At 35.8% G+C, this 27,659-nt stretch overlaps 1 protein-coding gene across 5 annotated transcripts; it reads left to right on the forward strand.

The window, feature by feature from the left end:
• Nucleotides 1-161: 161 nt before the first annotated feature.
• Nucleotides 162-27,496, forward strand: LOC581169 (dual specificity mitogen-activated protein kinase kinase 5). 5 transcript variants are annotated; one of them, XM_030976520.1, is made up of 21 exons: nt 163-350; nt 1,755-1,803; nt 2,649-2,716; nt 6,594-6,663; nt 6,889-6,926; nt 8,423-8,487; nt 8,919-8,961; nt 9,674-9,738; nt 10,443-10,482; nt 12,533-12,601; nt 19,040-19,121; nt 19,394-19,455; nt 19,665-19,713; nt 20,035-20,159; nt 20,880-20,951; nt 22,303-22,329; nt 22,593-22,619; nt 24,820-24,852; nt 25,203-25,264; nt 26,264-26,392; nt 26,556-27,496. In XM_030976520.1, exons 1-21 carry the CDS (start codon nt 252-254, stop codon nt 26,581-26,583), a joined length of 1,302 nt encoding a protein of 433 aa, XP_030832380.1. In that variant the 5' UTR covers nt 163-251; the 3' UTR covers nt 26,584-27,496. The 5 variants fall into 5 exon arrangements, with proteins under 5 accessions (XP_030832383.1, XP_030832380.1, XP_030832379.1 ...); XM_030976519.1 differs by having other exon boundaries at nt 26,264-27,496; XM_030976522.1 differs by lacking the exon at nt 24,820-24,852 and having other exon boundaries at nt 26,264-27,496.
• The last annotated feature ends 163 nt before the right edge of the window (nt 27,497-27,659 follow it).

Genomic DNA, 27,659 nt, shown 5'->3' on the forward strand with positions numbered 1-27,659 from the left:
CGATCTGTGCTGTGCTCAGACTGACTACAACGCTTGCATTTAAATTTCCACTCCCGGATCGGCTACGATCGATATAAATTTACAATATAAAAGATTTTGTGGATTGGCTGGACCTATTTATTTGGCTTGTTCAAAGATACCATAATACGAACCATTTTTGTTTGTCTCCACCTTCAACCGATTTACTTCCGGATTCCGTCATTGTTATCCTTGTTTTTGTTATTTAATTTGCTATCGGGAGAAACAAAAATATGGCAGCACAACCGCTTGTGATAAGAATCAAAACACAACATGGAGAGGACGTGGATTGGACAGTGCAACTTGGTCAATTGTCGTTTCATGAAGTTTTGGTAAGGTGTTTTATTTGTAACAATAACATCGACCAGGTCCTACTATTTTCAGCATTTGTAACCATTTGTTACTGTACTATGTAGTCCGAGATGCTTATTTTCATGTTAGACTTTTTTTTGTTAGTGTTACATTTTTTTAAAGACCCGTTATGGCGCTAAGCCTAAGGTGTATTATGTAGGTCACAAAATAAATCAAGAATTACTGAATAAAACTTGAAAGCGAATGGGTAACCTGATAAAAATGTGTTTAAAAATAAAAGAAGAAGAAGAGGAGGGAGAAGAAAAGGAAGGAGAAGAAAAAGAAGGAGAGCCGAGAGGAGCACACTTTTATTTGTAAATTAGGCCTAAAGTCTATATCAGTTTGCTATTCATGTATTTTAATAATGCATACTTTTATCATCAATTTGTATGTAATTTTTAATTATTGGCAAGATGCCCCTTTCTCTCTTCCCCCCTTCTGTACCTCTTCTTTCTCTCTCTCTCTCTCTCTCTTTCTCTCTTTCTTCTAGGGCTAGGCGCGTAGCCAGGGGGGGGGGGCGGGAGGCGGCGGTTGCCCCCAAAAAACGCTGGCCAAAAAAATTAAAGAGAGAGAGAAAGAAGAAAGGAAGATGACGTAGAAAGAAAAAGGATTAGGAGTCGAGAACGGTACAACGAATCGTCTTCTTTCTCTAATAATTCAATGAAACGTAAAAAGAAACTGAATTTCTACAAGGATTAAGAGTCGAGAACGGTCCAATGAATCCTCTTCTTTCTTTAATAATTTAATAAAACGTCAAAGCTTCCCCTTCCTGCACCCACCCCCTAGGGAGCGCGCTCTGTAAGTGATTGCACGCTTTGCGTGCTCACTACCCCCCTCCAAATGAAATCCTGGCTACGCGCTTGCTTTCTTCCTCTTTCTCTCTCCCTCTCTCGCTCTTTCATTCCCCCCTCTCTCTTTCCTTTTTTTCATTTTTGTCATATTTGAGGTACAAGCTGGAAAGTTGTACTGAAATGTTCATTGATTTTTCTATTTTATACGTGTACCTAGGGCAAGTGTGCGTCAGTTATGTGTGAAGTGCCTCACCTGTTTAAAGCATGACATGTCAGTGTTTTATGTAATATTAGGTATTGGCATTGCCATTGCACTTGAGTTGCGCTTAAGGCCCTCTCTCACTTAAATATCTGAACCAGGCCTTTGCGTTCGGCTCGGTTCGGAAGTGCCATGTTCGGTTCCGCTACAGCATTAAGTAAGACCTACGTGAACATGTACATGTATCTCTTTTTATTTTGTTGATAGATCAATGAAAACGAATCCAGTACTGACATGTACAGTGTATGTATGTTAGTTTAGTTTACTGGTGTTGCCGCTTGCCAACATTTTTGTTTCTTCTGATTGAATTCCAATATTAATTCTTTGATTTCTAGGAGGTGATAGCTCAAGTTTTACAAGACAACACTCCAGCAGCGTTTGAGTGTAAGTTTCTACTTCTATTTCTAAACCATAAAAGCGAGTTTGAAGTGCATGTTTATTGATGATGAAGATGTCCTTTGTTTAAACTAAGTGACTCGGTAACATTGTTGAAGGTTGATGAAAAAAATGTAATTTTTGTATGAAATGTTACTTATTATATTTCTTCTACTGTACTTACCCTCTAACAGTAAATATCCTGAGAAAATTCTCAAACCACATGGATATTTATGGTTTTCTTTGGAGGAGTCACTGTGCAACACCCTCCAACAGTTATTAACAGTAAATTTTACTTGAAAAATTATGGGAAGGCCAATGGAAATGATTTGACTTTTATATCAGTGACATAACTAACACTATGTCAAATATTTCGAATTGTGTTGTTCTTTTTTAGACACTATTTCATCTGAATTACTTTAGAGGAAAACCAATTTTAACACTAATTTAGATTTTAAATAGAGAAAAGACATATTTTGACCGTACTGTGTGGCGTATAATAATTATTGATTAAATGGATGTGTAGTGTTGAATATAAAAATTTATTGTCGAAGTACAGGTGTGTTTTTCAGTCAAATAATGGAAAATGTCTAAATTCTTTTATTTGTATTGGTATGCGCTGATCATTGGCAGGGTGTGCACCTCTGATGTGTAGTTTGTCAGATTTCTAGGATGTAATATGCATTCTTTAAAAAAGCGCCAGAGCTGTAATCTTATTTGTATGCTGTGGCTGAAAAAAAAGGTGCTAAGTTACACGCGTAATGGAAATTGGATAACAATTAACAGTTTCCAGTTAAACTTCATGTTTTTAGCAGAACTCTTTTTAACATCAAGTAATCTTACTTTGATTGCAGATGAAGATGAAGATGGAGATCGGATCACTGTGCGAAGTGATGATGAAATGGAGGCCATGATTAACTATGTGAGTACATTAACTAGATGGGGGTCCATACTGGGGGGTGTTTCACAAAGATCCTATGTTCGACTTAAACATTATGGAGAGCCATTTGTAGCCTTAAAATAAAATATATTGAAAAGCAAAACTCAGTTGTATCGACTTTTCACAAATTCCAAATCAAGAACATGAAATCTCCTTGATTATAGAAAACATAAACGATTTGAATCAACACTTTATGCCTTTTGAAATAACTTCAACAAATATTTTCAAAGATGCTAATGGCTTTGCATAATTTTGAAGTTCAACTTAGGATTTTTGTGAAACACCCCCCTGTATACTTATTATCCCGAACAACTATTTTGCTTCTTATGAAATTGACCTGAGGTCCAGAGTGGAAGTGGAAAACTTCTAAAGAAAAATCAAACAAAGAAAGCAAATTAACCACTTCCATGTCATGGGCTGTAAATATGAAGAAGTTGACTGTTGAATAATTGGTTTTGAGTAAAGATCGATGTATCTATTCCTGAAAAGAAAATTCCCATGGAACATACAGTGTATATTTAATGCCAAATACAACAGTTTAGAAAAAAAATAGTCAAAATGTCAACACACAAGGTTAACCTTTGTTGATAGACCTAAAATGACAACGATTTGTATGTGTGTGTGCTTGAATGTCAAAATTATTTGTTAAGAGGAATTCACCTACAATTTATAGACAATTATAATTTGTCATGGACAAAAAGATGAACGTACGCTTACCCTCTGATTAACCCCATCCCAAATAGTTGTGTGAGGATTAATAAAGGTTAGTTTTCAATGATAGTTGTGACTGAGGGGGGAGGGGGGGGGGGGTGGTTGCTTCATACATGTAGGTAGTTTTCTAGGGATGGATGGTAGTCAGGGATCGAGGGGTGGGGGGAGGGGGTTGTCATTCTAAAAGGACAAAGATGATTATTGAATGGGTTCAAGAATGTAGCCAATGAGAAGCGTCAAAATGGATCACGTGTGCATGCATCAACTTTTACCATACGCGAACAGGGCAGGGAAAAATTTAATATTTATTTTTGGGGGGCTACTTTTCAAACTTGCCTGCATAAAAATAACACTCTAAAATTTGTTTTGCATTGAACTCTATGCAAATTTACGGGGGCTCTTTTCTGATTTTCAGGGGCTCTTTTGGGCATTTTGGGGGCAAATTCGCCCTGAGCCCCTGTGTAGTTTATTCACTGGAACGGGGAGTGCATTTTGATGATAACTGTGTAAAAACAGTGCAACAAAAAGGCATAATGCACGCTGCGTGTAATTCAATGAATGTTTAGGAGAAGTCGCACCATGCACTGCACAGTTTACGAGGCGACTGCTACTTTAATATTCTGTGTGCACACGTTATTTGTTATGAAGGTTGCAGGTTTACAGTGTTATCGCCTTGCTAAGTAAGATTCTCGACCCATTTTATAAAACAAATAATACACAGGTTTACTTTCTTGTTCGGTGACGCAGCGCTATTCGGGTACATTCACAATGGCACACAATACACTCAGCTACGCCACGTGAATTTTATTGCACCGTAGTGAATACCCTTATGCGCTGCTTTGACCATAACGCACTCACACCTGTGTATTATGATCATACTCCATGAAATTCCATTTGATCATTGTTAAGGACGAGTCAACTGTCTTGCCATTAAAATCATCTTATACTTCAATTTTTCATCATGTTCAGGTAGTCGATAGAAATTTCTACGTTTTTGTTTTTAGTTTATAAATAAAATGAGAATACAGTATTAATGTACATGTCTCCTCATCCAAACTTGTATTATAGCCTCAATAATGTATTGTTTTAAATTAAAAATAGCTCAATACACTTGATTTTCCTAAGCATCTAGAAGAGTAGTAGTTGGCCTGTAGATATTCTTACATCTTTCATATGAGTCACTTTTCCTGTAGAATTTGACACCTCCTGCTCCGATAAGTGAATTTCAGCTGCCAAGGTCCCAATTACACCACATCCCTTGGGCTGAAATTGGAAGAAATTCATGAACAAGCTACTTACACACTACTTACCCGGTACTAGTGTCCCTTTATAGAACACTACCCGGTACACAAGTAATGCCCTCAATGTCCAAGGATGCCAGAAAGTAGTGGGAAAACACAAAATATTCAGAAAAATTGATGATGAGAATGTCTTTCCTGTGATATGCCTGCACATTTATAGCCGTTTATAAAGTTGCCTGTTTTAAATTTTCTTGATAAATAAATTAGAAGTGCATGTAATGTAAGATTTAATTTAATAGAATTTAAACGTGTGCACATCTACATGTAGTCAGGCTCAGAGAAACCTGTAATGTTTTCAGTTTCATTGTGTAGATTTGTATGTACACATGTACATGAAACATGCAGGTCATATATGTTCTTTGTAATCCCTGGTAACATTTCAGTGAAATGTATTTATCAGAAAGAGAGAGAGAGAGAGAGCATACATGTACAGTACATGTAGATACAAACTATAACAGTATGATTGAAAAGATTATACATGTAGAGGGAGAGAGAGAAGAAAAAAGGAGAGAGAGAGTGGAAGAGAAAGAGAGAGCAAGAGAGAGGGAAATTAGAGAGAGAGAGAGATAGAAAGACTGAAAGAGAGAGAGAGAGAGAAAGTGAAAGAGAGAGAGAGAAAGAGTGAAAGAGAGAGGGAGCAAGAGAGAAAGAGGGAAAGCGAGAGAGAGAGAGAGAGAGAGAGAGAGAAGGAAGACCCTGTACTCGGTGAGAATGGATGTGATCTGTATAATAACCTTTTAGTTGATCTTTAACCCAGAGTAGATCAATCACTGGCTGGGGTGCTGAGAATTGATCGTATATTTACAGCGCTTGCAAATAGTACTGGGTACTTTGAGAGGAGTTTGTCTTAGATGTGTATATATAGGCCTACATGTTATGTACATTCCTTGAATGGTATTTATTTCATTGTCTGTCTAAATTTCCTCATAAACAAAATTTTAAGCAGTTGTCATAGGATGTAAATGGAAATATGGAAAAGTTCTGTTCTTAGATATTTGACTGAGTCAGAATGTAGTAAAAGTATATTACTGTGGCTCAGAATGTAAGACAAATTCTCTGAAAGATTTGAGACTAGTTCTGTACCAACACTAAGTAAGAGAAAAAATAATGTGCATTGAATGAGGATTCTGTTCATAGTACTGGAATACAATCATGAAGATACATTTTAAACCATAGGTACAGGGTACATGTATGAACATCATCTTAACTAGAAAAGAAATTCCATACCGTCATACCAGAATCATTTTCAAATAGTATCTTTTTATGCCAAGGACCGACCCACTATCTGGAACAAACTACCCACAAAACTTAAACAGTGTGCATATATTATTAATTTTAAGCATAATCTAAAACTTCACCTGATGCAGAAGCTTTGAATTTGATAACCCCAATTTTTCATGTGTGTAATTACCATTGTATTTTCTTTGTCCCTTTTTTTTGGTGTAAATTTTTAGGATCATCTACCTATAAGTTTTGGTAAGGTTTCCAATGATCCAACCACTTCATAATTTCCTTTTAAAAGTGTACAGGTATTTTCCATTTTATTGGTTCATCTACATGTAATGTATGTTTGCAAGAAATATTTTATTGTATTCTTTGCCTTTTTATGTTTTTATGAAAGTGGTAAATAAATTCACTTCAATTCAATGTAACATTTTGGATTGATGACCTTCAGATGAAGTTAGATATTAACATGTAGTCCATATCGTAACAAAGACATGCAATTAAAAAAAAGCATTAATCAATGTCACTGCTTTTGAAAATCATGAAGAATTGTGACATGTCGTAAATTACAATAATACCAAATAAGGTGGATGTTTATATTCTCATTTTACTTTGTGCTTCAGTACCTATCACTCCTGGCTGAATGTGAAGCAAGACGGGTAATGGCACCTCCACTCAACATATACCCACAAGGTAGTACACAACATTCCTTTCACCATTTTCTTTGTATTACATTATTTTTTAACAGGAATTAGTAATGATTTTTTTATGAAAACCATTGCCACATGCCCTTTTTTTTTGTTCAAAATAGATATGCTTTTAAATGTGTGCAGTCAGTATTTTGTATGTTTATACATCCATGAAATGAATACACCTGTATTCACAATTCATTGTTATGTTTCTTTTATTTATCAACAGTTAAGCCTGGTGGAAGGAAGAATATACACAATCTCACAGTAAGTATGATGAATTTAAAAACACTAGTATACTGTCTGTTATTTTCACCCCCCCCCCTGCTCCCAACAACAAAAAAGAACAAGAAAAAGTAATGCAGGGCTGATTATCTGATATCTATGTTATGGATTTTAGTGTAAGGAAATGGAATTGAATTGTCATGACAAATTAGACCAAGTTGTTGATTTCTTCCTGTCTATAGCTTAATATGGCATACCGTAAATCTCTGTGTATAAGGCGCACCCCTATTTTGGGGGAGGAAAAAAAAAGAAAAAAAAAAGGTTTTTGTTGTTGCCGAAAACCCATGCGGGGAAGGACCTTCATTTAACAGCGAGGTGCAGTTGAAGGCGCTGATTTGTGCTTGTAAACTTGTCACAAATAATAGTAACAATGTCGTTTTTAGAAGAATGTGTAAGATCATTAATGTAAATTAAAAACAATAGAGCACCTAGGTCCTAGGATAGAACCTTGTGGTACACCATTTGTTATATTAAAAAATTGAGGAATTATTATTATAAACTACATATTGAGATCTATTAGAAAGATGACATACAAATTTTAGTGTTGTTGTAGTTTCCGAGTGGTGAGTCAACACACTGATTACTGAGCTGGGAGACATTGTCAGGCATAGTGCCATAAATCGAAACTTGCCTGCAAAAAAAAAAAAATTCTGTACCTGTGTATAAGGCGCACCCCCCAATTTCAATTTTTTGCAAAAAAGTGCGCTTTATACACAGAGATTTACAGTACTTGTAAGTTCTGAAAGCCAACTGTGAAACACAAATAATTAGTGGTAATTCGTGTCGATATCGATTTGCTGTGACAAAGAACATACCGTTCAATAGCAGTGTTCATACATGTATTTTCCCACACTTTTCTTTCTCTTGCTAAAAAAATTTAGAGTGTCTCTGAATCAGTATGGATTCAGCTGTTTTCATTTTGAGACAATCCTAATAAAGAAGATTTGCTTTCTCTTTATTACATAATACTGCTCCCTTTGTATGCCCCCTCTCTCTTTCTCTCTTTGTAACTAGATTTTAATCATTAATGACAATTAAATCCCAGTACCTGTATATTATGAAAATGGTGGCTTGTTTATATTACAGAGGGATGGAAAATTTGTCTATGTGATGATAATTTAAGATACAGCAAGAGCCAGTAAATGCAGAAAAGTATATGTTCAATGCATCATAATACATCTCTTTAATGAAACCTATAAACATTAAAAACCCATTTGTCTCCCCCTCCCCCATTCCCTGGTCTCTTTCTTTCTTTACCCCCACCCCTCTCTTGTTTTTGCTTTGTCCTCTCTCTCTCTCTCTCTCTCTCTTTCTTTCTCTATATCTCTCTCTCTTTGTCTCTGTCTCTCTCTGTCTATTTATCTCTCTCTCTCTCTCTCTGTTTCTGTATCTCTCTGTCTCTCTATCTCTCTCTGTCTGTCTCTGTATCTCTATCTCTCTCTCTCTCTCTTTCTATTTCTGTCTTACCCTTTGATCAGGTGAACACAAGGCCAGCAGGAGCAGTGCCAAAAGGAGCAGATAGTGGCATAAGTTTAGGATATGGGTAACATTCTCAATCATATTGAAATTGTGGAAATCATTACCATTGCTTCCCGATAGAACAAAAATAATGTACATTTAACATAGACTAGTGTTAACATTTACTTTCCTTGCATAGAAGAGACTTCAAAGAGTGATGTAACTGAGTAGTATGTGATTTAACTATGTGTGTATACATCTTTAGTGAGCATTCAAATCAGTCTTTGTAAAGTTCTGACTCGACCTTAAAAAGGGAATTCTAGGTTTATATGACCCTTTTGAAATCACTAAAAAATATGTGTAAGCAGACCTGTTTAGACTTTAACTGCCCAGTGATGCATGAGTTATAGTGCAAAATACCCCTCTTTGATTCATTGTGGTTCTTCTTTAATTGTTCATATGATGTGACTTTCCCACACATTTTCTCTCTCTTTTCATGGTTTTCTCACTCTACAGGAGGCATGATGCTGAATTAAGAGAAATACTTGCAAGTGGCAGGGTAGGCATTCATTTCTTTCTCTATATCTAGGATTCTGCCCTTGAAAACCGTATCCGGTAGTCATAAATGTATTGTGTTTACAACGGAATGGTTAAATTATACAAGAGGCAACCTGTACAAATAACATTTTTCTTGAATTACAATGTATGTCAAACATATAGCTAAACAAAGAATGAGTCTGAACAAAAGAATGAGTTTGAAAAGGATTTAGATGCCTTGTGTGTTGTGAGAAAGTAAACATTAATTTTGTTTTAACAAAGATATATATTTGGCTCTATCTTATCCTTCATTCCTCTCTCCTTTTCTCTGCCTTTCTGTTCTGATCTATGTTGACATCTATCTTTTTACTCTATGTTTTCATCCTCCTCTCTCTCTCTCTCTGTCTCTCTTTGTCTGTCTCTCTTTATCTCTCTCTATCTCTCCATCTCCCTCTTTCCGTCTCTCTCTCTCTTTTCGTCACTCTCTCTTTTCGTCTCTCTCTCTCTTTCCGTCTCTCTCTGTCTCTGTTCTTTCTCTCCCACTCTCAACCTCTCTCCCCTACCTCCCTCTCTCCCCTTGCCTCTCTCTATCTCTTTCCCTTTTTCTTATTCTATCCATGTGTCTATCTGTCTCTTTATTGCTATATTTTCTGTTTATTTAATATCTTTCTCTCTCTCTTCTCTCTCTCTCTCTCTCTCTCTCTCTCTCTCTTCCATCTAATGTTGACGTGCAGATAGTAGAAACAGACATCTTACACCTTGAAGTCTTAGGAAGGGGTCACAGCGGGCAAGTCTACAAGTAAGTCGTTGAAACTTAAGATGTAATCTCTTTAGTCTGTTTGATGCACAGTATAAAGTGCGAATCTGGTGACATTTGTGCAATGATACATGTCTAACTAATATTTGAGAGCTGTCCATATTAGACATTCATCTAAAAGTTGATTTTGCAACAGAAATATTGTTTTAAAAACTATTTATCTTGTATTTGATCAGCATACTCATAATGAAATTTATAAACATTTTACTGTCATGTAACTTGTGGAAAATTCAGAGAGTTATATCACAGGTATAGATAGTAGCCCAGAGGTGTGTTACACAAAGATCCTATTGAACTTAACTCTAAGTTGGACTTGAATATTATGGAGAGCCATTTGTAGCCTTAAAAATATATATATTCAAAATAAAAAATTCAAGTATTTTAGACTTTTCATAAATTCCACATCTAGAACATGAAATCTCCTTGATAATAGAAAATATGAATGATTTGAATTAACATTTCATGCCTTTTAAAATAACTTCTACAAAATATTTTTCAAAGATGCTGACGGCTGTCCATAATTTTTAAGTCCAACTTAGCGATAAGTTCAACTTAGGATCTTTGTGAAACATCCACCAGGAATTATTGTCCTAGAGGGGAAGTTGTCTTTGTGGATGGTCGTCCTGGTATAAAACAAGGTATTGTCTGACTACATGCTTCTCTCTATTTCATTTCTTTCTCTGCAGAGCTAAACACGTACCAACAAATAATGTCATGGCCGTGAAGGTAAGATGTCACTTCCCCTGCTTTTGAACATTGCATTGGGTTGGCGGCTTTCGTCAATATCTTGTTCTTGTTTGCATTCTGAATACTTAATCTTCTTCTTAGTGTTCTTCTTCCCGAAATCCCATTCATTTTGCACGCAGTGCTTGTTAATCCTATCTAGGCCCTTTTCTCTTGCCCGATTCCTTTCAAATTGGTAGGCACAGTCTCTAGCATCCCATCAAGGTCACTGAAATCTTTGTTCTCCAAAATCACTCATGTGTGACCGTCAAGGCACCGTTTTGTCCGTTTCTGGCCTGTTTTGAGGCCTTTCTTTCTTCCTTCGTATCTCCACTATCCTTGATGCTACAGACTTCTAACATATTCTTTGAGATAGTCTCAGAGATTTGTTTTCATCTGCGACAAATTATTTGCCAATCAAAGTGTCTAAACTGAATTTGAACCCAGGCTATATTCTCTGTCTCTCTCTCTCTCTCTCTCCTTCTTTCTGTCTCTCTCTCTCCTTCTTTTTGTCTCTCTCTTTTGTCCATAGCCTTCCATTTCCCTCTCTTATACCCCGTTTAGATCTATGTCACTTGGTGTCCCACCAGACGACTATCTGAAGTAGATGTGGGGTGACATTCCTTCTCAAGCACGAGATAACGAGCGCGGGGACCGTTTGACTTACAATGCACGTCTGCGGTAATCGCGAGGTACCTTGTCATGGTAACACGTCCACAGTGAAAAAGCGCGCAATCGCTACAGCTGTGCAAAATGAAAAAAAGGAGAATACTTCTCTAGGCAGCACTGCGCATTGACGGTGTCTACATTGATTATATTCCTTCAAAAAAAAATCAAAACCATTCATCAGACAAATTGAAAATCAAGGTTTCATGTTTTATATTTTTATTTCAATTATATTTCGAAATCTAGGTATGTTCAGCAAATCGACCTCATTGTTTTTCACGGCAGATCATGTACGTGGAGCAAGGGTGCGCGTAATATAAACTTGGTAACACTCCACTCATCGACTGCTCCGATTTGAAACTGGCTAAATGAGTTTTCATCAACACTGATTTATTGATCTTATCACAGTTTCTGTCAACTAAAGTACTCGTACAAAATGTATAAAATGTTAACTGTCTTTTGATACATGTAGAAATACATTTTTTGTAATAAGTACAAAGTATTCATGACATATGATACTGACAAATAGCTCAACATCATTTCTGTACAACACTGAAATAATTAAATCAGTTGTGTTGCTATTTCACAATTTTGTCAGTGAAACTCAGATAAACATTTTCACCCCAAAATGGATTCTATGTCGTGCAACAACAATTGCTCTGTAGTTATTTGTCATATTCATAACTTCAAGCCTTGAACCAACACTTCTAGCATGCCTACAGCTTAAATATTCATAAATGAATGATACACACCATAAAAGCTAAAACTACAACAAACAACAATGTAACTTAACCTAAGATTGAACTGCAACCCACGCCAATACCATCTTTCTTTGATGAAGTATTAAAGCCTGAAGCTAATTTTGTCATAGCAAATTCAAATCACCCAAACTATATATGGTCTTCTTTCCAAAATAAAAATAAATGCATTATTTTCTACTTGCGAACAAACATAGGCCCTGAAAATGCCACAATCATGGGGGAGGTCGGTTTTTGGAGTTACTTTTCCCCGGGGCTACATTCTCCTTTAATCCCCCATTCTATATTCTTCTCTATTTCTTCCTTCTAGTCTTCTTCCATTCATCCTAATGTTCTATGTGATTTGTATTATATGTATGTATTATTTATCTATTCATACTTTTTATGCATTTTTATAATGAATGTATTTATATTATACATTTTGTATAAGTTATGTAATTTCATGTAATATGCTTCACCTGGATAGAAAGTTTCTCTTGTTTTGGAAGAATACAATAAATGTTAAAACAAATTTCTTGTTGAGAGCCTGAAGAACGTAACTGCTATATTTTTCCTCAGACCACGCCCTTCTCTCTCTCTCTCTCTCGACTGATGCTCATATATTTATTGTTTTTTATTGTTTTTTCCAGGTTATACCACTAGATATCACCCCAGAAGCTCAGAAGGAAATCTTATCAGAGTTACAGATCCTATATAAGGTAAGAACAAATCTGTTTTTACCCCATTGACTCCTCACATATGTTATTCCTGTCAGCTTTGTACAGAAACTACTCGTTTCCCATTGCTAATGGGTTAAAACGTTACATCAATTTTGTTCTTTCTTTTTTTTTGGTGTGGGGAAAATGTATTTTTGAGCACTACAACTATGAAGAAATGTTTGGTCTTTAAACAAAAAATTGTTTCTCTTCTGTGTTGTGCAAATTCCATTTAGGCCTATAGCTTATTGAAATAAGATATATACACTGTGCTTAGATTTAGAAAGAAGGTGGTAAAATGGAGGAAAAAGGGTGTTCCAAAAGAAATGGACATCTGTTAGATTTTCAGATTCCCTCCTGGCTTATATAGCCCACTTGACATCAACATTCATAGAAGTCTCATACAAATTAAGTTTTAAACAATAAAGATATGAAATGAAATAAAATTAGAGAATGAAGAAGTAATGCTTATTTTGGCCATTTGTAAGGAACAAGATTAACATACACATAATTCCAAGAAATACCCATTGTTTTAATACTTGAACAAGATTTTTTCAACCTGAATCATATATAAAAGAAAAGTTATGATCTGCTTTAAAAAAAGAAACTTAGCAAGAAATGTTCAAGGAGTTTTCTTCATTTACATGTTGATGAATACCGTGGACTGAGTACATGAAATAAAAGAGCAAGAGTACTTGAAGAGTACATACTTTGGCTAAGCTGCTATATTTGCAATCATCATTTGCTCCAGTTTTATAATGAGGTGTATAATATAGCTTGAAGGAAATTAGGGCATCCTCGTTTCAATCTTTCTTTTTAATCCTCACAGTAATTCAGAGGGGGAAAATGTGGAGCTACATGTATATACATTTGTACATCCAGATCTCAATGTTTATGTATCCACTATGCACAGAACCATGATATAAAGCAGCTTTGAATAGGTTCACTATTTCAATTCCAAATTGCTCTCTGCAATCATTTGTAATCAGAAAGTAAAGAATGTTTTCTCCATCTGACACGTAAGCTTAAAGGTAATGCAAAGTTTCGGGAAATTTTGAAAATTGGATTGATAATAATTCTTTAAAATGTTGATATATTTGGATACCCCTGTGGATGTATTATAAGCACTCGAAAATATAGCCCCTAAATAATAAAAAATTGACTGGTGCTCCCGGTAAGTTTAAAATATTTAAAATAGCATTCCATGGTAGCTGCGATCATGAAAATCTCAGAATATGCAGTTCAAATGAATATATATTTCCAAACAGGAATAGCAAATCGGTTGATTGTAGTCAAGAAACATTGTTTTAGAGCTAAAGTAATATCAGTCTTGAGAGGGGGCTATACAACATAAAGAGTTTATTATTTACAATTTCATTACTTTAGACTCGATTTCAACCGCGACAACGATCATTGAACATTGTAAAATCGCATAGGCTTCTAATATGTTCATTTGAACCAAATTCATGACCCCTTACCAGAACTTTGTAATACCTTTAAATGACAATGATTTGTACAAACATGTATGTATAGCTAAGGTGCAGATTGAAAGTGTGAGATATCAAGCACCACCCAAAGTGGTGTGTAGTTTTCCAGTGGAGAGGACTACAATTTGTATTGTATGTGCATGTACAGGTAAATGTACCTAACATGCAGTTTTGAAAGAGTCCTCAATTTCAATTAATTTTAATTCAATTTAATTCAATTTATTCATGTTTCCAACAAAACATTATAAATCAATTATAAACATTGACAACAAATGTAGAAATACATTTTAAAAACAGAGGGGTCAACTAAAAAGCAATGCTTGTACAGGTGTGAACACCTCAAATGATACTTACATGTAGGAATAATGAGTAATTAAATTAACAAGTCCATATAACTACAAAAGAAACTCTGTAATTCTATTGTCATTTGAAAGTGAGAGAAATAGTGACATTTCAGGGGCATTGATGAGCAAAGGTGAACTTGACTTCTAAATGTAGATCTTGACTCCACTCCTATAGCACTATTGATAACAGATAAAAGTGTATGCATCCAGCAGTGTGTGGCAGAGTATTAAAACTGATTTGTTTTAGATGAAATCTAATCACTGATCGGTAAGGCTGGGTAGAGAAGATATCCAGTGAAGCTTGTAAACCTGTCTGTAGTCCCACTAATTGCATGCCGAGGCTCTATCTGAAGCCAAACCTCATCATCCAAAACCAAGTCCATGATGGCGCTGTTTGAATAAGACTGTCGTAAATGGTTACTGGAATCCCCGTGAATCCCGACTGTCTTCTGACCGTTTTTCACGAGGATGACGAGGGTGTCGCGGTTGTGCCCGATACTGAAGGTGAAGAAGTATGTTCCGTTGAAGGCGCATTTGTAACGGCCCGTCTTGTTGTTGAAGTGACCTCCGACATTGGCTAGGACAAGGTCAAAGTTCAAATCTTTTGGCCCATCCCCATGACCATGCAGGTCGAATGTCCTAGCTGCCGTAAAAGCCGATCGGAACATCTGGTTTTGTAGCAAGAAGGTTGGATTTGAGGCTTGTTCTGGTCTATGGAAGGCACCTGGACCCCCTGTAGGGTCCGATCCATAGCATCCCGAGCAAGGTTCTCCCCTATCTCCCTTGTCGCCTCTCGGTCCGTTTAGTCCTGGAACTCCAGAATGACCAGGAACACCATTGAGACCGTCTCTGCCCGGTAGACCAGATGGACCAGCCACACCTGGAATACCCTGTGGTCCAGGAGGACAGATTGGACAGATTGGACAGAGGATAGGTCCTTTGCAGACTGGATGATCCTTCGCAGGCTGTCTAGGAGTGGGCGTTGGAGTAGTGGCTTGGAGCATGATGATCTTGAGGAGAAGGAAGAGTGACGTTATCTCAACAATAAATTGAATCTGGAGCTTCATCTTGTTAATCATCCAATGTCACTTGTTAAATTCAAGTTTTATGCCTCTGCTCTCAGCACACTGTATTCCAAATTGTGCTAATCCACAATTCTCCAAGCTGTGGCTTGGGTGAATGAACTTGAGTTGTTGCTAGATCCTGGTTGATCTGGCAATAGTATCTGTAGAATGTGATATAAATACATGTATGAGACAGATAATATATGACACTTATTTAAGATATAGAGCTTCATCAAAGAAATAAATCTTTATAATTGATTTATTATTCAAATACGATTGTTATTTTGTTGTCGCTTTTTTGTGCGCGGTTCATTTTTACCTGTTACGTTGTGCAACAAATACCCTAATACTTGAAACAATAGGAAAATGCATGTAGTTGTGATTATTTTGATGATATAATTAATGACATTAATAACAAGAGAAACATTGCATGCAGTGAATATTACTACACAAATACATCTATTTCTTTATGTTTTTATCTTTGGACCTACCCATTTTTCTGCCGAAACATTAAATTACGTGTACCAGAGGCCACGTCCTGTGAATTACATACACTCGGAGGAAATAATGCCCTTCTCAAAAATGTCAAGTGTACAAGGTCACTTTCAGCCATACCACTTATTTGCTATTACGCTTGAGCTTTTGTACCCCATTTACTGGAGGAATTAGCCTGCACCTAAAACTGACATTGTCATGACAGTAGTGGATACAGAGATGTGATATAAAGGGTTTCCTACAAAATAGAAAGGTGCTCATTCTTTATCAATTTATGGTCCACTTCTAAAAATTAAAAATGATGATTCTGCACATTTTGTACTCATCTATTGGGTCGACCTTTTGCATTCCATGGAGCTGGTATGTCAACTACAGTAATGGAACCAGTTTACAATGCAAAAGTCATTTTTTCGTACAGAAGCAATACAATGGCAAAGGAATCTGTACTTACTGTGACGTTTGTCCACAATATCACCAGCTAACCTCAAGCAAGTGTGTGTCAGTTGTTACTGTAAGCTCTGCATGTGATCACAAGCAATATCCAGGCATCTACTGACTGACTGTCTCCAGCTACTTCAACTACGATGCTTAATTTAGAAGATTTGTATCAAAATTCTCTCGCTTGCTCTTCCCTCCTGTATCCCTCTCTGTTGCCATGCTTTCAGTCTTATCTCTGACAACTCTAATCTCACAAGCGAAGGTTTTCTTGCTCCTGATTGGGCGTTAAGCTTTGCAGGATTTGTTTCCATGAATAAATTTCAAGATTTTATCCTTCTTTCCTCGTTGAATAGTTATAACGTCTCATTGCCGTTGCTTCATCATTTCGATGGATGATTAAGAAAGGCAGCAATCTTTAAATTAAATTGTCTAATTGCAAGATTTTCATCTCCCCATTTTTATTTTTTATTTTTCTATTTTATCTCTGTAACTTATTAACCAAACTGTTGCTTTTAAAAATTGTTTTGATGCAAGCAGTCATAATGACACAGATTAAGCTGAAATGCTTGTTGCATTTTAAAGAGTTTGCTATGACATTCTATACAGATTTCATAGAAGAAAGGTGAATGTCCCTCTGTAGTCCATTTCATCTAACATATTCCCTTTCTTTTATCATACATGTACTTCATTGTATATTGCACATACAGATTATGTACATTTATTGTAATGGTTTTCATAGTTCGCTGTCCGTTGTAGAAGGTCTCTTTAGTGAAATTACAACTGTTCAATGTAAAGATATTATAAGTTGGTCTATATTAGGTTAGCGTTAGGGTGAGGATTATATATATGTATATGTATATGTGTAGGATGCAATAATACAGACCATAGAGCAATTATCACCGGAAAATGTGTCAACGAATTGGAAAATCGCTCTCATAAGAAAAAGCCGAATATGTTACATGCAGCATTAATGTTATGACTGCTTGATTGATTCTACCTCACTATTATTCAACAATATCATTGAGAATATATCTTTAAAACAATGAACGACTGACGATAAGATGTTTATTGGTATTGTTTGGTTATGCGCATTATTCATCTCAGTTGAATACATCATACACCTGCATCTCCCTGTATGAGATTCAAAAAGTAATTATCTATTAAGTGCTAGTAAGCCACGCAAGATTGATGGGCAAGGATTAAATTAAAAACATATCTCATATACATCGAAAGCACTTCTGTTAGAAAAATCCAGCTCTAAAGAAAGAGAAAAGGTATTATACTTCAACTCTAGCCCAGAAATAATGAGGCTGTATAGTTATACATACTAATTTGAATTTGGAGGCTTGTGATTAATGCCTCATTTACATCCAAATTGTTGGTTGGGATTACCCAGAGATGAGGGTAATAGAGAAGGGCTTGCATTAAGAGAGAGAAGGAGAGCAGCAGAAAGAAAGAGAGAGAGAGAGAGAGAGAGAGAGAGAGAGAGATGGAAAGAGAGAGAGAGAAAGATGGAAAGAGAGAGAGAGAGAGAGAGAGGGGGAAAAAGATAGAGAGAAAGAAAGAGAGAGAGAAAAGGTGATGGGGGTAGTAAGAATAATCACTCCCTTTAATAGGGGAACCATCACTCTAATTCTATCATCAATTAGTAACTGTAACAAGCAAGAACAGTTATAAGTTACATGTTTGCTTACATACATGATCTTTTTCATGTTAAACAACAACAAAAAAATGATTTTATTGATACGTTGAGCAATTACCATATTTACAATTGCACAATTTTTCATTGGGTACATTTAGGACTAAGTTGTGAATTTTATTGCAGTAGAGAATCTTCTGTGCAATTTGTTTATTTTACAGTGTAAGGGAAGGATATTAAATAATCAGTGGAAATATTCACAAATGTTTGCAAATCATTTCATGATTCATGAGAAGAGAATTATAAGGCTCATAATTCATGAATCAGATAATGAGAAATGAGAGTGCACTCATTTGGTATTGTACATATTGCACATTAATTGTAGATCTATGTAAAGTTGTACACCTCATATATGACAGTAATAAATTGGAATTTTCTTTCCCTTGACATCAGTCATAAAAGCATAATTTGCAAAAAAGCATGGCCCAAAACCTGGCAAGTGACAGCTACATGTACACAATGTGTGCACTGTATGAAGGTCATTATTAGCAGCAAATGTGGAATATTTCACTTTTCGTTAATCAAGCCAGTTTGCCTTTGCAAACAACAAAAGTGTGGAAACTATTTGTTGTGTACATGCATTTTGCTTGTGGCTTTTAGGTACATGTATGGGATGCAAACCAAAGCCTTGAAAATTTTGATATGCAGGTAGTTTGTTGTTAATTCTATGTATTCAAACTAGTGTTGTACGCTTGTGGAGTTTTATCAAACACATAAATGCCTTGAGTTCAGATTAAAGTAGAAACAAAATACCCATACAAGCATTTGAGAGACTCTTTTTTATTATGACTTCAGATACCAGTAATGTAACTTGGTGGTGGTGGTAGCCACATTGCATTGTTTTGTGTATCCCTTACAGCTACATATTGATATGATTGACACATCTATTTTCTTTCTGTCTTTTTGTTTTTCAGTGTGATTCACCTTTCATCATAGGCTTCTATGGTGCTTTCTTCACAGAGAATAGGATCTCAATATGTACAGAGTTCATGGATGGTAGGCATAATTCCATTTATGGCATTAATTCAGTTCGCTTAGAGCCAAAAAAGTGTATCAATACTCAATATTTACATGTACTTGCACATGTTCATACATATTGTATAATTTGATATTTTATTCAATAAATGTCTCAAAATCTGCAATATAGGGAATGGTATATTAAGTTGTGTGATTTACTTTTTTTTGTAATTGAACTGCACATACAGTATCTTTTGATATCCAAATTTTTGTCATCATCTTACATCTGCTGTCTATTTTCTCTCTTACAGGAGGCTCATTAGAAATGTATCGCTGCATTCCAGAATCAATATTGGGGAGGATGACAGTCTCGGTAAGTTGAATATAAATACACTATTCTGTGGAGTCATCAAACATTGTAAACACATGTATGGGGAATATGTGGAGGGGAGTGAACCGAGTTATGCTGATTAGCATGCCTATTCTTTTCTACTTTTATTAGCTATTTCAAAAATATGTATATGTTCTTTTGTAAGAAATATTGATTTTTATTTTCTTTTGCGGTTGACTTCCTTTACACAGATTGTCAAAGGCTTGAATTATCTATGGAACTTGAAAATTATGCACAGAGGTAAGTTTACTGCGTTGATTTTGATTTTCTTGATCGACGTACAGTAAATTTTAATTCCCAGTTAACCCAAACCCAATCAAACTTACTGAAAAATAATTTATATGCAGAATAATACAGTAAAAGAGAATTTTAAAAAAAATGAGCAAGTACCAAATAGGGTTAGGGTTGTACATGTAGTTCATATTGAATACACAATACAACCATGCATCAAGAATTGTTAAAAGAATGTATAGTAAAAGGCTAAACTTAACAAGGGCCTTCATTCAACAATAGTGGTATTTGACTGACTTTCTCTACATCAATCCTATGGTGTTATTTCAGATGTGAAGCCTTCCAACATCCTAGTCAACACACAGGGAGAGATCAAGCTGTGTGATTTTGGAGTCAGTGCTCAACTAGTCAGCTCGATAACAAGGACGTACATAGGAACCAATGCATACATGGCGGTAAGGCATCTGCGGAGTGTTTCACAAAGACTAAGATCAATTTTAAGTTGGACTTAACTATGGCAGGCCGTTCATGGGACTGTTTTCTCTCAACCTGTACTGGCATTGGTCTCTCAAGGGACGTACAAATCGTGGTCATAAATCTACAGAATTTACCTTTTTGATAGTTCATTTTTTATTATCTAAAGATCATGATGGTAAGAGCAACTAGTGGTATGAATGGCCTGCCATAATTAAGTCTAACTTAAAGTCGATCTTAGTCTTTGTGAAACACTCCCCTTGTTAGACTTAGGGTAAGTTATAGTGTTATACATGTAAAGTTGAAAAGATGAAAGTTGATATGAATGAATTTGATTCTGTGCAGGAAATTGATGCAGAACTGGAGCATATGTCGTAGAACAGACAGTGCTTTTAGGATTCACTTGGAAAATATCAAATATAGAATGCAGACAGTGTTTAACATGCTAGATAGATACGTGCTTGGATTGTGCACAGTTTCAGTAGCTGGTTTCAGGGGTGGATCCAGGATTCTCTTGCAATTAAGATTATCACATTTTTCAAATCCACTTTTTGTCAATTGTTTTCGTGGAAGGAGGGGGAGGGGGGCACAGACACAATTGTGTGCTCTTTGTTGTATATGAAATATGCCGATTTAGTTTATGTGATGATGATACATGTATCATTATTTTAACAATATTTTTTTCTTTGTTGTTGTTGTAGCCTGAGAGGGTATTAGGAGACGAGTACGGGGTGCATTCAGAAGTCTGGAGCTTAGGGGTCTTCTTATTAGAGGTGAGATACGCTGAGGATTCTCATTCTGTATAAAAAAGTCTCTTTAACCCATTGGTTACAACAGGAACCAATCGCTAATGGATTGAAGCCTATGAAAGTGAAGTGAAATAGTTCAGTAGTCAGGGGGTTAATTCATCACATGTAATATGATAAGTGCTTCAAATTAATAATTGCTGCAGCAAATTTAAAACTACCTCACGAGGAAATGAATGTCGAGTGGGGTGGGTGGGGGGGGGGGGTGGAAAGAGGTAGAGTTGTGCAACAAGTACCCTCCATATACTCATATAGTACAGGTATCTGCGCGTTATGGGATGCAGAAATGTGAGGAGTACTACACGTATCTTATATTTTTTTTTTTGCCCTGATTTTCAAGGTTTTGTACCATATTGTGTGCGAACAAGGCTTGAGATTAATATATTGCTTGCAAGATCTAGAGGCCTTGAATTTGGAATGACCTGTTTATAAGGTTGATGAAAATAGATATCTTATCCTGATGTGTTTATGTTGTTACTGCTGCTGATTATGATGATGATAGTGATGATGATGATGGTGATGATGGTGATGATGATGATAATGATGATAGTGATGATGATAGTGATGATGATGATGATGATGATAGTGATGATGATAGTGATGATGATGATGATGATGATGATAGTGATGATGATGATAGTGATGATGATGATGACGATGATGATAGTATTGATGATAGTGATGATGATAGTGATGATGATGATGATGAAGATGATGATGATAGTGATGATGATGATGATGATAGTGATGATGATGATGATAATGTTGATGATGATAGTATTGATGATAGTGATGATGATGATGATGATAGTGATGATAATGATGATAGTGATGATGATAGTGATGATGATGATGATGATGATAGTGATGATGATGATGATAATGTTGATGATGATAGTATTGATGATAGTGATGATGATGATGATGATAGTGATGATAATGATGATAGTGATGATGATAGTGATGATGATGATGATGATGATAGTGATGATGATGATGATAATGTTGATGATGATAGTGATGACGATAGTGATGATGATGATGATGATGATGATGATAGTGATGATGATGATGATGATAATGATGATGATGATGATGATGATGATGATGATTATGATGATAATAGTGATGATGATGATGATGATGGTAATGATGATGATAATGATCAGATGATGGTGCCAGTAGTGATTAAGAAAATGTGCTTGATGTATGCCATCTTCAGGTTATAAATCTACATGTAAAAGTAGTCAATAAGATCACATATTTTTTTGAATTCATGTTCCAACATTCATTTTCCACTTTCATATTTTTCGAACAGATGGCAACTGGTAGATTTCCATATCCAGTAAGTACAAAGACTTAAATCTTTCTTTTTCTCACAACTTACCATTTAATTTACTTTTTTAGTGTGTAAAAATTAAAGGCCCATCAGCATGGTTTTAATTTGACATATTTTCAGTGCAGTAGTAGAAATAAGTCTAAGAAAAAAATTGTCAGAGAAATAAAATGAAAACTCTTGAAACTTTAACTGGTAGGTTTTAATATACACATTTAATAAATGTTAATTGGTAACATTTAACATTTATTTAATTGTCTTCATTTACACAGGCAACACCAAGAGATCAGGAGTTATCGGTAAGTGATAAGCACTACCGTGTGAGTCAAAAATAAGTTTACACCTTGAAAAATTGCTAATTATTTTTAAAATCATCTATAAACAGTAAATTATTATACATCTTATGAAAGAGTGTTTTATCCGAATTCATTTAGTATCATTTTTGTGTGGTATGTGTACACGCTTGGATGAACAAGAGGCATTGTTTGTGAGAGTGCAAAGATCGACTTGCGCCAAAGTTACTTATGTCATGTTTGAATAAAACAATTGAGATTTGGGTATTAATTCGGTCTTTGCAGATCCAAATAACATCCCTAACAAAATTAATAATGCCACACATATCAAATATTGAATATTAAATATCAAACAAAATTTGTATGCGTGTGTATGTGCGTAGGAAAACGCCAGCAACCGCGGACCACTCCATAGAAAACTACCTCAAACTGCAAGCGTACCTGCAATGGGGGACCGTCCCCGGTTGCGATACCGGTTCCGCCGTATCAAATTTACGACGTAGGGGGCGTTTGAATATTAGATGTCACAGCGTGTAGGCAACATCGACTGGATCAGTCCGATGTGTATCGCGAAATGTCACAGCGCCCCCTTTTGACTGCGCGGAAGATGCGCTCACTACCTGGATCATCCCATAGGAGGTACATCCGCGGTTTGATGTAGTTTTCTATGGAGTGGTCCGCGGTTGCTGGTGATTACCTACGCACACACACACAAGTACTAAACTTGGTCCACGGTTGACAGCATTTCCCTGTAGTGGTGTGTGTGACTTTGCTTCTGCAAAAAGCATAGCCTATGCAATGCATCTCATTTGATACATTTAATTCATTCTCTCACTTTAATACATGACATAAGCAACTTTGGCGCAAGTCAATTTTTGCACCCTGGCAAACAATGCCTCGTGTTCATCCAAGCGTGAACACATACCACACAAAAATGATACCAAATGATTTGGGATAAAACACTCTATCATAAGATGTATAATAATTTACTGTTCATTATTTTAAAATAATTTGCAATTTTCTAGATGTAAACTTTTTTTTGACTCACACTGTATAGTATACTTATTCATCATTATAGCTATTTTTTGTTTATACTCAGTAGAGAAAATCAAAAGTTTCAATATGTCTTGATTGGAAAGAAACATAACACATGCATTAATTTGATTTCAAAAGAGAACACTATTAAAATGAAGAAAGAAAATGGGAGAATCAGTTCGATGAATAAAATCTGTACAATGGTTTTAACCTGGTTAAACCATGACAGAAATCCTGGATGCACCAAGAAAACACATATTCACCTTTTCCATGACCTTGACCTTGACCTTGACTATTTTGTTGTTCACATGCTGACTGATATTTTCTAATACCTGTCTATGTTGGTAGATCAATCAAAACTATTCAGTAGGCCTGTCTGGCAAACTCAGATATGAATGTACATGATTATTCATACTCCTTGTTTATTTTATGATTTTTTTTTTTTTAAATTGTATTTTTAATTTAAAAAAAAATAATTATTTATTTATTTATTTATTTGTTTATTTATTTTTTATTTATTTTATTTTTTTTATTTTATTTTTTTATTTATTTTTTTAATTTTTTTTAATTTATTTATTTATTTTTTTTTAATTTTATTTATTTATTTATTTATTTATTTATTTATTTTTCTTTTGGGGGGGGGGGGGGGGGTGTTTTTCGTAACTCAAGCATGAAAGGAGGACTGGTTGAGTTAGGGCCTTTGTTGAATACTTGCAGATGTTAGCTTTAAAATGTCACATTCCCATGAAAATAAATCAGGAACAAACCAATTTTTCACATCATTAAACAAAGGAAGGGTATGAATAATTTAGATGCTGCCACTCCTACCACCCATCCTCTCCAACCCGCGCTATAGTTCTCCTTATAACTACAAGCTAAGAAAGATAACAAACAGTCTTTTTCAGGACTACACACAGTGAAGAGAGAAATTTTACAGAGAATCCTTTTCAGGACTCCCCAATCCCCCCCCCCCTCTCTCACATGGTGCAACCGCAAGCCTACTGTCTACAGATGATTTAGCTGTTAACTGTACATATAAGATAATTTCATTCTCTAATCTACTGTATTGTGTTTATACGTTTGTCTTGTTATGACTTGAAGTAAACTAGATAAAGAAAAATGATTGTTTTCCTTTTGTGGATTTTTTTTTATTTCCTTTTTTATTTCACAGCCAATAGCGCTTCTACAATGCATCGTGGAAGAGGTAAGCTCCTTGTTAAATATCTTACACTCTCTGCTCTTATAACTCAGTTATTGTCCAAGAGTGTGGCAACAGCATGCATGTAGGTTTAGTTTTAATATCGTAAGTTTATAAAGCATTGCACATGACATTAGTCTATAAAATTAATGAACCATGTAATGTCAGCATTCCAATTGCTCTCTGTTTAGCTTGTGATTCTAAAAGAGATTGCAATTTGGGGGGTAAAATGATAAGTTGCTCTCTACATTTTCCTATTCTAGCCCTAGATTGCTGTAATCCTTAATATTGCTGAGATTGAATGAAATTGCCTGCAGAGCTAAAATTCTTTTGTCTTTTTTTCTTTCTTTCTTCAGCATCCACCAAGGTTACCTAGTGACAAGTTCTCAGCACCCTTTGTTGACTTTGTGAACAGATGGTAAGATTTTTTTTTTAGTTTTTAAACCTTTTATTTTCAACCTTGTAACCAAATATCTTTGGACAAACAAAAATCACATTTTCATTCTTGAATGTCAAAATAGGTTTACAAATTATTATAATATGCGATATTTGTATGAAGATGAACAATGAATGAAAGTTTCTCTCATTAAAGGTATTTATCATTAACATTTTGTAATTATGTTGTAACTGTGAATGTGAATTTAGCTGTTGATATGTAATAAGCATTAAGTTTAATTGATTATATGGTCCATTTAAATAAAGGTCTCTGAAATTGTATCCATTTGCAGGCGCGGATCCAGGATTTCTTAGGGGAGGGGACCCAACTTTTTTTTTTTTGCTCCCGAAAATTTGAAAATCGCGCCGGCCGAAAAGTCGCTCAGTGGGGGGGGTACAGAGCACAATTTATTTATTTTTTTTTTTTTTTTTTTGCTCCCGAAAATTTGAAAAACGTGCCGGCCAAAAATTCGCTCAGTGGGGGGGGGGGGGGGGGGTAGTGAGCACATTTTTTTTTTTTTTTTTGATCCTCAAAATTTTTTCCATTTGCACCCCCCCCCCCCCTTGAGCGCCAGGGGGGGGGGGCCCAGCTCCCCAAAAAGGTAAAAATCACGTGATTTTACATGATTTTTTTCTCAAGGGGGGGGGGGGGCCGGGCCCCCCCCCCCTGGATCCGCCACTGTCCATTTGAACACATTGTGATTCCCTTACTATTACAGTCAAACCTGCTTTAGTGACCACCTGTCTACAAAGACCAAATGTTTTGTTTCCCTTGAAAATGGTTTATCATTGAAACATACATGTACTAAAGGAACCTGTCTACAAAGACCACTTTTTGAGTTTCCTTTGGGTGGTTGCTATAGACAGGTTTGACTGTACTTTCATAGTCTAAGGTGTGTCATTTACAGTTCATTGCAGTTCATGTACGTTGTAATTGCATTCAATTTCATTTCTTTCTCTCCATTGCTATTCTACATCCCAGCCTCCAGAAGCGACCAGGAGACCGTCCCAAGCCTCAGGACCTCATGCAGCACCCGTTCATCCGCATCTTTGCTGATGGCAACAAACAGATCATCTCAGAGTGGGTCTGTCAGGAGCTCCAGGAGCTCAGGTTACGAGGGACAGTCAAAGGACTCTGAGGACATGGTCCAGAAGCAACCGGGAGACCGTCCCAAGCCTCAGGACCTCATGCAGCACTCGTTCATCCGTATCTTTGCTGATGGCAACAAACGGATCATCTCAGAGTGAGTCTGTCAGGAGCTCCAGGAGCTCAGATTACGAGGGACGGTCAAGGGACTCTGAGGATATGGTCAAAGGACCCTGAGGATATGGTCAATGGACTCGTGAGGGTGCGTTCAAGCGATTTTTTTTAAAGCTAGAATCACAAACATGAATCACAAATCAAAACGCCGTTAAAAAACGGGGTTACTGCGGGAGAGCCTTCAAGCGATTTTTCATCAACGCTGATTCTCGCTCATTTCAAGCCCAGCCACCGCCCATCACACTGTGCAGTTTGACCCAGTGGTCATTGGTAGAAAGATTTTGTCTTAAGGGATTGTTGAAGAACTTTGAGAACTTTATTCTCGTGATCCTCTTTGCCAAGTCACAATGAAGTTATCTCATATGGACATTATCACATAGAGCACTAGAAGATAAGATTTTTTTTGTAACTTGTTGTTGACTTAGGAATATCCACATGTCTTCACTTTTTTTACTATTTAATTTGTGTTGCTGTTTTCATATGGGAACATCCTTCAAAATATAAAAGTCCTCGTACCCAAAATCTGGGTATCAGTTTGGAGTATTCCCCCTCCCCACTTACAAAAGAGTAAATTGAAAGTTAAAATAAAACTTTTTAAAAAAAGATTAAAAAACAGTAGTAGAATAGTTGTTGGCATTACTTCATATACTGTACTTATTTAAATAGCTATTGCAATTATTAATAGTTTTAATGTTTAACACAGAATTTGTAATATTGTCAACATTGATGCATTGTTTTCAACTGGAACACTCTTTTTGAAATTTAATGATACACAACTCTGTGTGTTGGTACATGTGTGAAATGCGTTTGTAAAATGCTCATGCAGTGATAACCATCAACATTATATTGTGAGTGATGTCTGTAAGTCCAAGATGGTTCTATGAAATATCTAGTTTCATCCATATACATGATCTAATGCATAACATGTATCATTGACAACACACTATTGTTTGTACACTATTGTTTGTACACCAAAACACCTTTCTTTTGATATTTTACAAAGTGTTGTGGTATGAAGGGAATTGCTTCCAACATAACAAAAACCTAGACCTGTTGTACAGATAATGGAGAAAAAAGGTGATATATCTGTTTCCATCGTTTCTTATTTGGCTGCCAA

The sequence above is a fragment of the Strongylocentrotus purpuratus genome, unplaced genomic scaffold (assembly GCF_000002235.5).
Source record: "Strongylocentrotus purpuratus isolate Spur 01 unplaced genomic scaffold, Spur_5.0 spur5_scaffold_9, whole genome shotgun sequence".
Taxonomy (NCBI): domain Eukaryota; kingdom Metazoa; phylum Echinodermata; class Echinoidea; order Camarodonta; family Strongylocentrotidae; genus Strongylocentrotus; species Strongylocentrotus purpuratus.